At 39.1% G+C, this 14,413-nt stretch overlaps 2 protein-coding genes across 2 annotated transcripts; one reads left to right on the top strand and one right to left on the bottom strand.

The window, feature by feature from the left end:
• The first annotated feature begins 3,369 nt into the window (after window positions 1–3,369).
• On the top strand, window positions 3,370–11,609 carry haus7 (HAUS augmin-like complex, subunit 7). Its single transcript, XM_059332293.1, has 9 exons — window positions 3,370–3,528; window positions 4,857–4,972; window positions 5,074–5,144; window positions 5,322–5,383; window positions 5,503–5,693; window positions 6,981–7,089; window positions 9,504–9,716; window positions 9,824–9,935; window positions 11,046–11,609. The coding sequence occupies exons 1-9, from the start codon at window positions 3,472–3,474 to the stop codon at window positions 11,105–11,107; spliced, it is 993 nt and encodes a 330-aa protein (XP_059188276.1). The 5' UTR covers window positions 3,370–3,471; the 3' UTR covers window positions 11,108–11,609.
• A 1,222-nt stretch (window positions 11,610–12,831) lies between these two features.
• On the bottom strand, window positions 12,832–13,673 carry mrpl49 (mitochondrial ribosomal protein L49). The gene is made up of 2 exons (XM_059334222.1): window positions 13,036–13,673; window positions 12,832–12,996 (listed from the first exon to the last, which is right to left on the bottom strand). The coding sequence occupies exon 1, from the start codon at window positions 13,619–13,621 to the stop codon at window positions 13,094–13,096; it is 528 nt and encodes a 175-aa protein (XP_059190205.1). The 5' UTR covers window positions 13,622–13,673; the 3' UTR covers window positions 12,832–12,996; window positions 13,036–13,093.
• Between the last annotated feature and the right edge of the window lie 740 nt (window positions 13,674–14,413).

The following is a 14,413-nucleotide window of genomic DNA, read 5'->3' as shown; positions in this document are numbered from 1 at the left end:
CTCACATGCGCCTCTCCATCTCTCCATGCATCCCCGGTGGGCGGGACTAAGGCTGCATCCCATTACCACTATTTCGCGTCCATGCGTCCCTCACTTGCGCCGTTCACTTGCGTCTTAGTCCCGCCCACCGGGGATGCATGGAGATGCATGCATTTATACTGTGAACTGTGTCCAGCTCAGGGGCACGGGAATGCCTTTATATAATTTATTAATTATTATTTGCTGCTGTATTAGGACAACTATTAGGGCCAAGTATGAAAAAAAAATACGGACCCGGGGGAGGGGGGTAATACTGGTCCATGCCTCACTGGGTCCGTCAGGTGCCACACACATACACACACACACACACACACACACACACACACACACTTCAAAAATATGAATAAACTGGCTCGATGGCACGCGTAAAGACGCATCACATGAGGATGACCGTGAGGAATGAAGGCTGGGAACAATAAACCTGCTGCTGTGAAAAAAGTTTAGACGGACGTTACACTGTAACTGTCAACAAGAAGCAGAGGAGGTCTGAAAGAGATCGCTCCATGTGAACGCGAGGAGGAGGGAGCGTCAGTCAGATCACTCTAATAAAACACCTTAAACAGGTGGTGATGGAGAAGAAGAGACATCCCGCAGGTAGAAAGGAATGAAATGTGGTGATGTCGTAACATCACCTCATGTTATCTGTTTTTAATCATGCCATGGTGGCTGGGTCCCTCTCTCCTGGGTTCCTATTTATTTATTTATTTTTTTCATATATGGCCCTAATACGCCGTCGTAGTAGACGATCCTGGTGATAAATTAATTATTTAATATCCCAGAACATGATTGTGTCCGCTGAACACCTGCCAATATTTTATTAGGTTAGATGATTAAGGTAAAATGTAAATTATGTCACTCAGTAATGATCAGCCTCGCGTGGTACTGATGAAAATGACAAACAATGTAAAAGTGTTTCTTGCTGACGGACAGACTCTCATACTCTCTACTGTTGTTTTTTTTTACTTTAATATATATATATATATATATTATATCCATAATAAATCTGTACGGTGGAAAAAACAGATCACGAAAAGGAAAAAAAGGAAAAAGGAAAAAATAACTTCTAGAGCGATCTTTCTCTTCATTTATTATAAATGTAGAAATATGTTTGTGGTGTTTTTGTTGTTCAGAGTCACAATAAAACAGATTTTAATTACATGGTGAATCATATAAATAAAATATAAAACTTGTGGTGACACACTTTAGTTTAATCTGTGATCTGTCTTCACTCCGGTATCAAACTACAGCGATATTGATGTATAACATCAGTCCGATCAGCTGCTGCGTCTATTCAACGAGTCAGGGGGCGGGGCCACCGCTAAAAGACTTCCGCATAGGATTCACTCGTGTATCCTCGCTTGTGCCTCCTCCGATATGCCTCCTCTATCCTCTATCCTCTATCCTCCGATCACAAATAAGAGCTTTGGGACGGTCTGAAAGATGGCGCCCGCGAAAGAACTTCCGGTTCAAGCGAGGATAGAGGATAGAGGAGGCGAACATTAAGAGCTTTGGCATGTACCCCTTGTCTGGGGTTTTTCAGCACTGGATAATGCCCAAATCAAGGGAAAATAAAAACAAACAAGGTTGGAATAACAAAAAGGAAACAATGGTGGTAATGTTGTAACATCCCAATCATTCTAACAATCAATATATCAGAGGGGTTTTCTAAACAAAGGGATAGCTAAAAACAATCAGAAATACAGTCATGGAAAAAAATATTAGACCACCCTTGTTTTCTTCAATTTCTTGTTCATTTTAATGCCTGGTACAACTAAAGGTACATTTGTTTGGACGAATATATTGGTAACAACAACAATAGCTGATAAGAGTTTAATTTAAGAGCTGATATGTAGACATTTTCCATGTTTTTCTTGATAATGATTTTGGTTATTATTAATAAAACCAAAATAATTATCAAGAAAACCATGGAAAATGGCAATTTCCATGGTCACAATTATTATTATTATCATTATTATTAGGGCCTCGGGGCAATCGCACCGAGCACTGGTCCCATACAGCAATAGCTGTAGGGACCAGTGCTCGGGGCGAAGCACTACTGTTATACTGTAGATTTTTTCTTATTCCTCTTCCGGACGCAATTTCGTCCCGCTACTAGTCCTACAACTTGAAGAGTTGCAGGACAAATTATATATCAAAACGTGCGGTTTGATCGGGATCGGTGTGCTATTACTTTTCTCTACAGAATACGTAAGTCGCGAAAAACTGCCCAAAATTTTGCATTGAAATGAATGGGACGGCAGACAAAAAATGAGCGAAAAAGAGCAATAATTGGAGATTTTTAAACGTCTACTTCTCCGGCAATATTTCACCTAGAGACTCCATTTAAACTTTAAACAGTAGACACAAGTCTTGTGTATTGGTGTATTAATCCACGTTTCGATAGGTCATATAGTTTTTTATCAATCCCTGTTCAATGACCATGATCCTTTTTGGAGAAATTCTGAGATTATAATGGGTGTGTATTGCACGGAATGTTCGTGTCACAGTGTGTGACATCATCGCCAGAGTGTAGAGGGAGAATAAAAATTGTCAAAAAATAAATTTGAAAACTGCACTCCAGGCCGCAAATTCCACTCTACAGAAATAATTTATACATAGAAATGTAGGAAAATGTGTCTTCTCACTCACAATCCTCTGGTAAAGCTGTCAGAGTTATAGTTTGGGCATACGACGCACAGATTCGCCACCAAAACCACCAACAGCCTCATTGGGTCACATATTAGAAACGCAGGGAGATTTCGGAAAAAGGGAAGATGGAACAGTTTTTTTAGATCGCTCTAACAAAGCTATTTTTTCATTTTTCTTTAAAAAAATCACATGTAGACGTTCAGGAAGAACTCGGGACGCTCAAAGTGAAGTCGGATCAATGATAGGTATTATGGTTTTGCCAAAAATGCTTTCTGTTCGAGGCCAGAAATTTCAGTCCACCTCTGGCTGCTGTCACTCTTTCATTAACAGGTGGTGTCAGTTAATTCTGTTGATTGCTTTGATCTGATTGCCTTTGATCTTTGATGTGATTACAGTTACAGATACACACACACATGCACGTAAGCACGCACACTCCTCACACATGCATACACATGCTTCAAACACACGCACGCGCACGCACGCATGCACGTACACACACGCACACACACACACACACACACACACACACAGTAACTTTATGTGATTTTAATTACACACACACACACACACACACAGGCAGTAGCCCCCGAGGCCCTTTCAAAATTTCCCCAGAGGAAATTTTCTAGTTATTATTACTTTTTCTTTTCTTTCTGCTAATTTACTGTCCACACTCCACTCCAGCAGGTGGCGGTAATGCTCCTGTACGTTGGTCTGCCAACCGCCAATAAAACTCAAAAGAAGAAGAAGAAGCGGAAGAAGACAATCGAGCGATCTTTTTAACAAATGGCGGGTGCTTTGAAAGAAAAACAACTTGTTCGACATGTTTATGCTGCATTACAGGTAAAATTAAAAAAAAGTTATCAGAAACCATTTTATATAAAGCACACTGCGCGCGTTTTATGGACGTTTGTTTTCTTTGTTTGCATAAATACTGCTGCTCTTATTTTGGGGCTGCTAGCTCAGTCGGTCCACTCCGTTCATGCCATAAACTGTATAAAATAGGTTAATACGAGAGAATTAACAACCAAAACATCAGGTGTGAAATCACAACGATATCTTAAATCTGCTAGCAATGTGTTATAAATCCGAGAATACTCAAAAATCAGAGATGTCCGTCTCATATTACTCTCTGCGTTCAATTCAACTAAACATTATTTTCAGAATTGTTGCTACTCTGAGGACGGGAAGGTGCACAGCCACAGTTTTGTTCCACATATAGGCCAGATAACTCTTTGTGTTTTATGATGTGTGTAATCCAATACATAAATAATGTCGTATAACCATTTGTGTATCCAGTTGGCAAAATTTCACATTGAGAAAATGTATGTTTACATTCGTCAAAAATGTAATGTCAGCACTTCCAAAACATCTCAATACATTAGAATATGATGGAAAAGTTCATTTCCAGTAGTTCAAGTCAAACAGCCCCAACCAAGTATTGAGTCATATAGATGGACATACTTTTCAGAGGCCAACATTTGCATAAACATACTTTTTAAAATTGGTCTTCTGTAATATTACAACCAGTCTGATCATTCTCCTCTGGCATCAACAAGGCATTTTCAGTCACTGGATACTTTCTCTTTTTCTGCCCATTCTCTGTAAACCCTAGAGCTGGTCGTTAGATCAGCAGTTTGTAAAACATTCCAACACCAACAACCATGCCACGTTCACAATCTCCTTTCTTCCTCATTCTGATGCTCGCTTTGAACTTCAGCAGCTCGTCTTCACCATGTCTACATATCTAAATGCATTGAGCTGCTGCCATGTGGTTGGCTGAATAGATACGTGTGTTAACGAGCAGTTGAACAGGTGTACCTAATAAAGTGGCAGATAATTGTATTATTTAAACCCTGTTTCCATTAAAAGTTGGGATGCTGTGTAGAACATAAATATAAACAATACATCAAGTTAAGTGTATATGTGTATTTTTTTTTTTTAAGTTTTTGAACAATCAAATGTTTATCAGAACATATAACGTATATTTTGTTCATGCAATTTTTGATGTAATATGTCAAAAAAAGATTAGGAAAATGACTGCATTCTGATTTCAACTTTTTTTATATAGGAGTTTTACACTGTCACTTGCTATGTATATGTTTTTTTTACAGAAAATCTGTACAAAAAATGATGTTAAAATGTAATCTGTCTGTTTTGTCTTTGTTGAGGCTGCGTCTTGTCCCTTGGTAGAAGGGCTGCATCTGCAGGAAGTGGACAGTATGCTGCAGCTGCTGTGTTCTCCCTCCCAGCATCGCACCGACATACTGGCATGGATCTGCAGCAGGTACAATAAGCTACAGAGAACATCAAACCTGTTCTCAACTATCAAAAATAAATTACATATAAAAATCAGCAAATCTCTCTGCCCTGTCTCTCACTTCACAGTATCGACCCAAACTTTGCAAATTCATTGGCAATTGCAATGAAATCCAAAGGCCCAGATGTGCTGACTAAGGGTAACACAGTCCTACATAGTACATACTAAATAGTCTTGCATGTGTTTTGACAGACACCTATCGAAGAACAAAATCTGAGTGAGAGTGCAAAGAGTAGTTCATGTATATAGTTGTTTTTGTTCCCTTTCAGGTAAAAATAACCTCTTCTACTGCTTTGGTCTGTTTTTGTACAAACAGAAATTGCTCTGCTGGGACACGAGTTGATGCTTTGCAAAGCAGATGACCTGGATCTGATCAGGGTGAGAGCTTACATAAAGCTATTGTACATGTTAGAAACTTAACTATCAAAATATGCATCGTCAGAATAAACAGAAAATGTCCTGTCTTGTTTGCAAATGTTATCAAACCATTTCTCCAGGGCGATGCGAGTCCTTGCTTGCAGCTTCAGTTCCTAGAGCAGCTTTTAACTTTAGTGCCTGGCTGCAAGAAGTCTGCTGGGCACAGAAAAGATCAAGAGATGTTCCTGAACGAGCTCTTCACTGCTGAGAATCTGCCTCACTTCACACAAATACTCAAACCAGCACTAGACCCCTGGCCTGCGCACATCAAGTATGTATTCAGTTCTTGATTATCCTGTTGCACTCATATGTTTGCATGTTTTAAATGTACTTCCAATAAGGGACCAGCTTAGTTTGGTGGATCTTCATACTAGGGGTGTGCCATATCGTATCGTTCACGATTATACCGGTATATTTTTTTTCTGGGTAAAAAAAAATGCATATCATGATATTGGCAACATTCCTACTTCTTGACGTAGTGGTGTAAGGGTTTCCATTAATGACCTAGACTGTGGCGGCTCCAGAGTCTCATGTGCTGCGCCAACGTTGCATTTCAAGCTACTGAAAGTATATCTACACTATTCATAGTATAAAGTTATTTTGCGTTTGTCTCTGCTCAGCAGAGTGTCTGTCACCCGACCCGCACCTCTCCATCCTCTGAGACATGCGCACATTCACACATTTAAACACACGCGCTGAATACAGCAAGCTGCCGTGCCCATAGATATCTATGGCCGTGCCTACCTACTCTCCGTGTGCATCTGCGTGTGCGCGCGCGCCAATCTAAACACTATCAACCTGTCCGGTCTTGTCAGAGGTCCAAACGGCCCAAACACACCGTTGCATTATGCCGTTAGTTTGCCGCGAGCTAACATTTAAAGTTGTTTTGGTTTTAATCACAAAAAGCTACTTCCTGTCACTAAACAATGCCGCTTTCAAAATAAAAGCACAGAATCCACCTCAGAATTTACAAGAAGACTGTCAAAATAAGATGCCTTAAATAAAACATAGAAGAACCCTTATTCTCCTTTACAATAATTAATTAAAATATGCAATGATAAGATCAGTGTATATGATGGAATACTGGCATTAGAATGTGTGAGGCACCAAATTTGGGCTTTTATGAAAAAAAATGTCTCCCGTCCACACAGTCTGGCTTCTCCATGTCCTAGTGGAAAGCCCTGTTGACTGTGAAAACTGTTATGTGAGGTGTTTGCTCACATTTAGCTCTCAAAATGGACGAGATTGATCACATTGTACTATAAAATGTACAACATTTTCTCCCGGGGGCCCCCCGGACCCCCTAGATGGTTATGATTTTTGGTACGATTTTTATTTATTTATACAGACTAAAAAATCTTTTTCTATATATTTTTCAGTATTTTTTAATATCGTCAAGTATATCGTTATCGCAAAGATACTCTTAAAAAAAAATCCGTGATAATCTTTTAGGGCCATATCGCCCATCCCTACTTCATATGTTCGTTGCATATACTGCTTTTCCTCTTTGTATTTGTCGTCTGTGCAACCCCTCTGACTGCTCCTCCTTACCTCACAGGGCTTTACACAGGGGCACCAAGTCCCATGCAGCCAGTAGAGGAGAGGCTGCAGATGTTTCTCACCTTCTCCAGCTGACTCAGTCAACACTGGAGCAGCTACAGTCAGAGGTTTGTTCTTTCTACAGGTGCCCATGCTAAATTACCACTGTGGCTTAAAAAATATTGGTTATACAGTATTCTAATGCAGATGCACTGACCAGAAGTGGCCGATATGGATATTTAAGAAAGATGCTAATACTGATTTTAGAGGTGGAAATTAATTGATACCTGTTGCGGAGGCCAATATAGTAATTTTTTTGAGCCACATTGAAAGTAGACCTTCATTATGTGGATTGTGCACAGAGAGCTCCTTTCTCAAACATAAGACTTAATTAAAATAATATTTCACATTTTTTATACATTATTATACATTCCACAAACAATGTATTATATTGTCAGCCAATTCTATGAATGGTAACTGATATAATAAAGAATAAATAGGAATAAAATGAAGGGTTTTTTTTTTGGACAATAAGACAAAAAGATAAAGAAATAACAAGAAAAGAAAGGTGCATTTCACAAGTTGAATTAAAAACAAGTAACTATAATTACATAGTATTAAAAACATATACTTACCATAAAGATAAAGCAAAATTATAATTATATTTAAAATAAAACAAAAGTGTAGAAATAAGTGTGTGTACTACTTAGTGACCTGAGCAATCAGAGCCACTAAACTGCTTCTGTATGTATTCAGAGAGGAGAACTGTATGGAAATATTATTAAATTGATCAATCCAAAGTATTGTACCTTTGTATTTTAAGGAGAATTAGTGAGGAGGGGGAAATCTTGTCAGTTGTCTAATATTCCATCCATCCATTTTCCTCCGCTAATTGTACTTGTGCATTTGTGAATTGAGTTGGAAATATTCACTGAAAGGTTTATGAAGGGAATTTGGAATATACATATACTTATAAATAAATACATAGCTAAATAAATATACCTTAACACGCTAAATAAACATAATTACTGCTCAGTTCAGTCTATTGCTGACTCTTAGGGGGGAAAAGCACAATTTCGAAATCATGCATATGTATATATACACACATATCCAACAGAAACCCGATACTTCTCATGTTTTATGTAAATTTCTTGCCTAACATAAGTTAGTTTATTTCTGCTTAGCACACAAACAATACACAAAACTTGAATGTTGGTTTCGCCACAGGCAGGCATTTCAAAAAAAAAGGCAAACGTTATACAGAAAAGAAAAAACATATACAAAATCTTCATATGTATAATAATCCCTTCCTAGTCACTGCCAATACACTACAATAGTATGAGCACATTGCCACTTTTAGAAACTGCCTCTCTGCTCTCTAGTTTGGGGCTAGTGATGGTCAAGGTGTAGTAAACACTATTTTGTAGAAAATATTTAATTTCCTCAAGTTCCCAAAGCTCTCCATAGCTGCTGCAGATCACCGAAACACCGCGAAAAAATTCTGACTACAGCTGGTTGCTATGACTACAGCCAATCATAACTGTCTGACATACAGCCAATCACAATGTACTCCCATTCAAGTGTACAGCCAATCATATTGTGTGACGTAATCAACAGATGAAGGACCCTGAGCCGTGGGATAATATCTGTGGGCTTTAGTGCAGAGCCCGTAGAGCAGGGGTGGGCAATTGATTTTCCCAAGGGGCCACATGACCAATACCACGAAGGTTGCAGAGGGCCGGACCAAAACTCTAAACTAAATTCTGCTCAATATTAATGTAATTGCTTTATAAAATACAGTAAATTATCTGGTTTTGAGCTGCTACTGATAGGAATACATGTTATGATAAGACTGTTAATGTGGAATAAATCAAATATAGCAGTAAAAAGTAGTAAATACTCCAATCACTATATCACATTTCCATTTATTTTAAACACAACTGTAAATTACCTTTAGCAAGGTTCCTATTGGTGTTTTTGTATTATTTACCTTGTTTTTCATGTTTGTACATTTTCTGCGTGTTTTACAATGTTGTGATACTTTTATTTTTGAAAAGGTGCCGTCCAGTGTGAAACGGGTGATTTAATTTTGAAAGGTAGTGACAGGAAATAACAGGTGGAACGGTTAAATGAAAAACGAACGGTAAATAATAACGAGTGCGTCAGTCATAATTCATATAAAGTTGATATAAAGTATCAAAAAGGCTTCTTTTTTATTAACTATATGCAAAAAGCAATACATGTTTTTGACTAGGTACCGAGGTAACTCAGTAGATTTTGTGGAACGTGTTTCTTTGCAGGTGGGTATGTATGCAGGCAGATATACGTAAACCGCCTTCAAAGTAAAAGCACTGTGGTTGAATTGATTTCTAATTTCTGGGTAACCTCACGTGGGCCGGACAGAGACAACCAACAGGCCGGATGTGGCCCGCGGGCCGCCAAATGCCCGGGTCTGCCGTAGAGGAAACTGGACTGAATCTCAATGTACTAATGAGTGCTGTCTTTCTGCTGTGTGCTTCTCTTTCCACTCTCTTCTCCTCAGTGTGAGTTCCCGAGTAATGAGGAGCAGACTCCTGCTGTCTTCTCTCCAAGCTCTCTGCGTGTGGCAGCGTCTGACCTCCAGCTCTTGATGGCCACTTTTAGCCATGTTTTTGAAACCGACTTGAGAAGTTACTGCAGCAGAGATGAGCCCAGCTTCAGCACCGACCCCGACGTCTTCCAGAGAATACACCAGCTGCTGCTGGCTTTCATCATGGTACGGCCACATCTGGCAAAAACCAATGCTCACATACCCCTTTAAAAATCTGTGTGAACACAAGAAACAAGTCACTTTGACACTTTTTCCTCTTGCGTGTGTCTCAGGAGCTGGAAATGCTGCAAGAAGTATCAGACGCATCCGCAACCATGAGTGAGGAGGTAAATCAGCTCCAAACACAGCCGTGCTACTGGAGCCGCGGAGAGAAGCACAGTTTACGTAAGTGAACCTTTCCTTTCACATGAACACGTATGCTGTGTTTCTACTGCATAGTAGGACTTGACTCGCCATAGCAACACTGTCTGAAACCGGCGACACGTCATTGAGTGTGCATGAAAGAACACACTATATACTAATCACTGGGCCTAATGCTACTTATTCTTCTGTGTTTTTTTTGCTCGACGACTTATCTCTGAATTTTGGTAGTATTGTAATCACGTGTGTGTGTGTGTCTCTGTCTGTGTCTGTGTGTCTCTGTCTAAGTGTCTCTGTCTGTGTCTCTGTCTGTGTCTCTGTCTCTGTCTGTGTCTCTGTCTGTGTTTCTCTGTCTGTGTCTGTCTGTCTGTGTCTCTGTCTGTCTGTGTGTCTCTGTCCGTGTCTGTCTGTCTGTGTCTCTGTCTGTCTGTGTCTCTGTGTCTGTCTGTGTCTCTGTCTGTGTGTCTCTGTCTCTGTCTGTGTCTCTGTCTGTGTGTCTCTGTCTCTGTCTGTGTCTCTGTCTGTGTCTGTCTGTCCGTGTCTCTGTCTGTCTGTGTGTCTCTGTCCGTGTCTGTCTGTCTGTGTCTCTGTCTGTCTGTCTACATCAGCCATAACTCCTACAGTTCTGATTGAAGGAGGATTCTTCACACACAGATTTAGGTTGACAGCATTACAGTGAGATTTATTCAATATTAGAGGATCTTCACTGCTCTCAGTGTCGTAACTTGTAACTCTGATGTCTTTCTGTTTTAAGCAGAAATGTAAAATTTCTGCGGTGCGTTCAGGTTTCCACAGAAAACTCCTGGGGGGCCTGATTGACAGTAGCTTGGCATGTTAAAATGCTGGGTTTGTGCAGGTTGTCCATGTCACGCAATCAATGGCTTGTAGTATTTCAACCTCACATATTAGTATCTGCTTAGACTGCTTTGAACTAGGGTTCTTCAGCAGAGCGGTCCCCGCCCTAATAAAAATATTCAGTGAAAATTCCTGTATTTTTTTCATATCACAATGTGAATACATCACAAAGACAGTTTACCAGTATTGTGCAGCCCTACCAGGTGCTCTTCACGAAGGAGAAATGCAGAATTACAGTTTGTTCCACGTTGTTAAATCATTGTTTCCTCTTTTCCACAGCGGACCAGTTGGAGGAACTTACCAAGCAAATGAAGGACTTTTTCTCCCTGCCTCCTTCCTGATGCCATCCCTAACACCATGCCGGTGGCGTCAGAGTAAATATTGATTGACAGCTGAAGTGAGCACAGCACTAAACATAATGTACTAGTGATGGGAGAGTCTGATCGGTTGTTGTTGAAACTGTAAATGTGGGACAGAATTGTGACCAATAGGAGAATGTTTGATTTCACAGAACTTAACCAGTGACAGATTTAAGCAGAAATTCAACCATTGTGTCATAGAAAACTGATACAGTTTATTATTTTAACCAGTATGACTGATATGAGGGATAAGGCGGCTTGAGTGTAATTATTCACATCATAATACTGGCAACATCGATTCCATATTAACATGAATGGTCCTGCAGTAATGAGTTCAGTAGGTTTCTGTCTGTGACTACAGTCATTGTATCATCAGAATTCAACATGACTGATGTTTTTCTCCTGAACGTCTATTGTCCTTTACAGCGCTTTGTATAAATGTTTATATTGGATCACTTAATAAATGTATTGCTTTAAGTTGTAATATTGTGAAATACCAGAATTTGTTCTTTTTTTCTTTCATTTTGTGATTATCTTTGAGGGCTGCAGTAATAAGTTGTTCACCACAAAATATAAGTGATCAGTTGTTTCAGGTAGTTGGATCAGAAAGAGAAAAAAAGCTGCTTCTCGTTTCAACCAGTGGTGGAAATAAAAGTCCTGCATTCAAAATGTATCAAAAGTAAAAGTACATGTTATGATGAATGGCTACATGCTTGTTTTATTTATTCCAAATATATATTTTGGATTATTATTTTTGATGCATTTATTTCAGCAGCATTTAATTGTTGTCAGGGTAGGGCTAATTTTAACGACTTAATATACTCTGTGGTTTGATTCATAAAAATATTGGTTTAAATTACTCACCTTTTTCCATGTTAAATCTTGACCTTAAAAAGTAACTGGAGTACCATCACACCTTTCCCTGATTCTGTCTAGTTTAATGAGGTAAACAAGAAAAAATTAAGGACTACTTCGCCTCGCAAACCATTCAGTCAAACTGGAAGCCAAGGATGTAATATTATACTATGAAAACAAAAAACTCAGTGGAGAGTCAACATTCAGTTTTAACATCCATAAAGCAAAGTTCTCTAAATCTTACTCATTGTTTGATCTGTTTAATGGAATTTCGGAAATATTTGCAGTCCATACAAATTATATATTTTAATTATAAATTGTAAGTCCTTATATGGCTGCTGTGCTACAGGAAATTTTTGGAGAAATGTAAATGGCTACCTATTTGTGGTGAGTTATTGTATAAGATTGCCCTTTATTCCTATATATACAGTCATGGAAAAAATATAAGACCATTGTTTTCTTCAATTTCTTGTTCTTTTTAATGCCTGGTACAACTAAAGGTACATTTGTTTGGACAAATATAACAAGAATAGCTGATAATTTAATTTAAGAGCTGATATCTAGACATTTTCCATGGGTTTCTTGATAATACATTTAATTCATAGTGTTTTTCTAGACACTCAAAGGCACTTGATAACCAAAATCATCGAGAAATCCATGGAAAATGGTTAGACATCAAATGTACCTTTACTTGTATCAGGCATTAAAATAAACAAATGCGATGAAGAAAACAAGGGTGCTCTATTATTTTTTCCCAATGACTGCATGTACACCTGAAACTCTGATGCACTTCTAAACGTCATGTCTCATCCTTATTTATGTATGATGAAAAATGAAGTAAACAAGAGAGATGATGTATTTATATTTAATATAACAATCATTTCATACACTTATGTACACGGTCTGATCCCATAACTTTAACATATCTATGGTGTCTGCAAAAAGTTACACAGAGTGGCAGTAGTCCGAAGCGCTCCTCCAATGGATGGAAACAGGCTGGAGGACAATGTGTGAAGGTGTGGACATGTAGGGCTGCTGAAGGACAATGTCTGAAGGTGTGGACATGCCAACAGGTCCCACAGAGATCCGGCTGGTCCTGGACCGATGAGGATGTCAGAAACCTTTGCTGGTCAGCCATTCTTTCAGCTCCTCGTGGAAGTGACCTTTGACCGTTAAGGTCATGGTGACCTCGTTGACCTGGGTGGGCAGCTCTTTGCCCGTCCGCTTCTTCAGAAACTGCTTCACGTCCTGCTCCAGAGCCCAGATGTCCCCCTCCACTTTCCGGATGAGCGTGGTTTTGCGGCTGCCGTGGGTCAGATCGGAGTAGACCGGTATGTTGTGCATGCGGGAGCGGCGGATCATGTAGGGCAGAGACGGCGGGGAAGCTGCCGGAGGGGTCCAGCCGGACGGGGTGGGACCGGCGTGCTCCGGCGGAGCGGGGACCCGGGACGGCGGGATGAGGCGCTCTACGAAGGCGTACTCCCCCGTAGATTCAGATACCACGGCCGGTTTCTCTGGTGGAGGAGCGCTACACACCAACCTGAGCCCGACCGGAGGTGTCGCTGAGCGGCGGTGCAGGCTGAGAGCTCCCTGCAGGGCCCTGCGGAGCACGGCGGACCGGAGGGTGAAGCAGGTCGCCATGTTGTGCAGCAGCAGAAGACCCGCAAGGAAACAACTTCCTGTTAAAAAAAAACATCTTCCGGTGGCTTCTTTTACTTTGGCTGTTAAATAGGCGAGTAAAGTACACAGTCTATGGTAAATACATTTTTAAAAAATGGGTTGTTTTTTTTAGGAAATAGCCACATTTTGGGTATTATGTAGGCTACGACGGATTAGTAGGGCCACATTTAGAAAAAAAAATATTACGAGATTAAAGTCGTAAATATTTAAATAATTACGAGAATAAAGTCGTAAATATTTAATAAATTAGCAGGGGGAGACCTGTGAGCCAGCGATTAAATATTTCCTTTTTAATCTCGTAATTAATTAAATATTTACGATTTATTCTCGTAATTAATTACATTTTTACGACTGTATTTTCATAATGAATTCAATATTTTCGACTTTATTCTCTTAATTAATTCAATATTTTTTACTTTATTCTCATAATTAATTCAATATTTTTTACTTCATTCTGGTAATTAATCAAAATATTTTCGACTTTATTCTCTTAATTAATGGATTAATTAAATATTTGCGACTTTACTCTCGTAATTAATCTAAATATTTACGACTTTATTCTGAAATAAATTCAATATTTTCGACTTTATTCTCGTAATTAATTAAATATTTTCAACTTTATTCTCATAATTAATTAAATATTTACGACTTTATTCTCATAATTAATTCAATATTTTCGACTTTATTCTAGTTATTAATTAAATATTTAGGGCTATTCTTGTAATTAATTAATTGTTTTCAACTTTAGTCTCG

Source organism: Centropristis striata, chromosome 5 (assembly GCF_030273125.1).
Source record: "Centropristis striata isolate RG_2023a ecotype Rhode Island chromosome 5, C.striata_1.0, whole genome shotgun sequence".
Classification (NCBI taxonomy): domain Eukaryota; kingdom Metazoa; phylum Chordata; class Actinopteri; order Perciformes; family Serranidae; genus Centropristis; species Centropristis striata.
This window is presented reverse-complemented; position numbering and strand designations above follow the sequence as displayed.

What these genes read in the sequence shown, in the direction of transcription:
- haus7 (XM_059332293.1), top strand. Translation starts at nt 3,472, where the DNA reads ATGGCGGGTGCTTTGAAAGAAAAACAACTTGTTCGACATGTTTATGCT. An exon ending in ATGACCTGGATCTGATCAGG is followed by an intron (nt 5,384 to 5,502) that starts GTGAGAGCTTAC and finishes CCATTTCTCCAG; the next exon opens with GGCGATGCGAGTCCTTGCTT. An exon ending in TGGAGCAGCTACAGTCAGAG is followed by an intron (nt 7,090 to 9,503) that starts GTTTGTTCTTTC and finishes TCTTCTCCTCAG; the next exon opens with TGTGAGTTCCCGAGTAATGA.
- mrpl49 (XM_059334222.1), bottom strand. Translation starts at nt 13,621, where the DNA reads ATGGCGACCTGCTTCACCCTCCGGTCCGCCGTGCTCCGCAGGGCCCTG.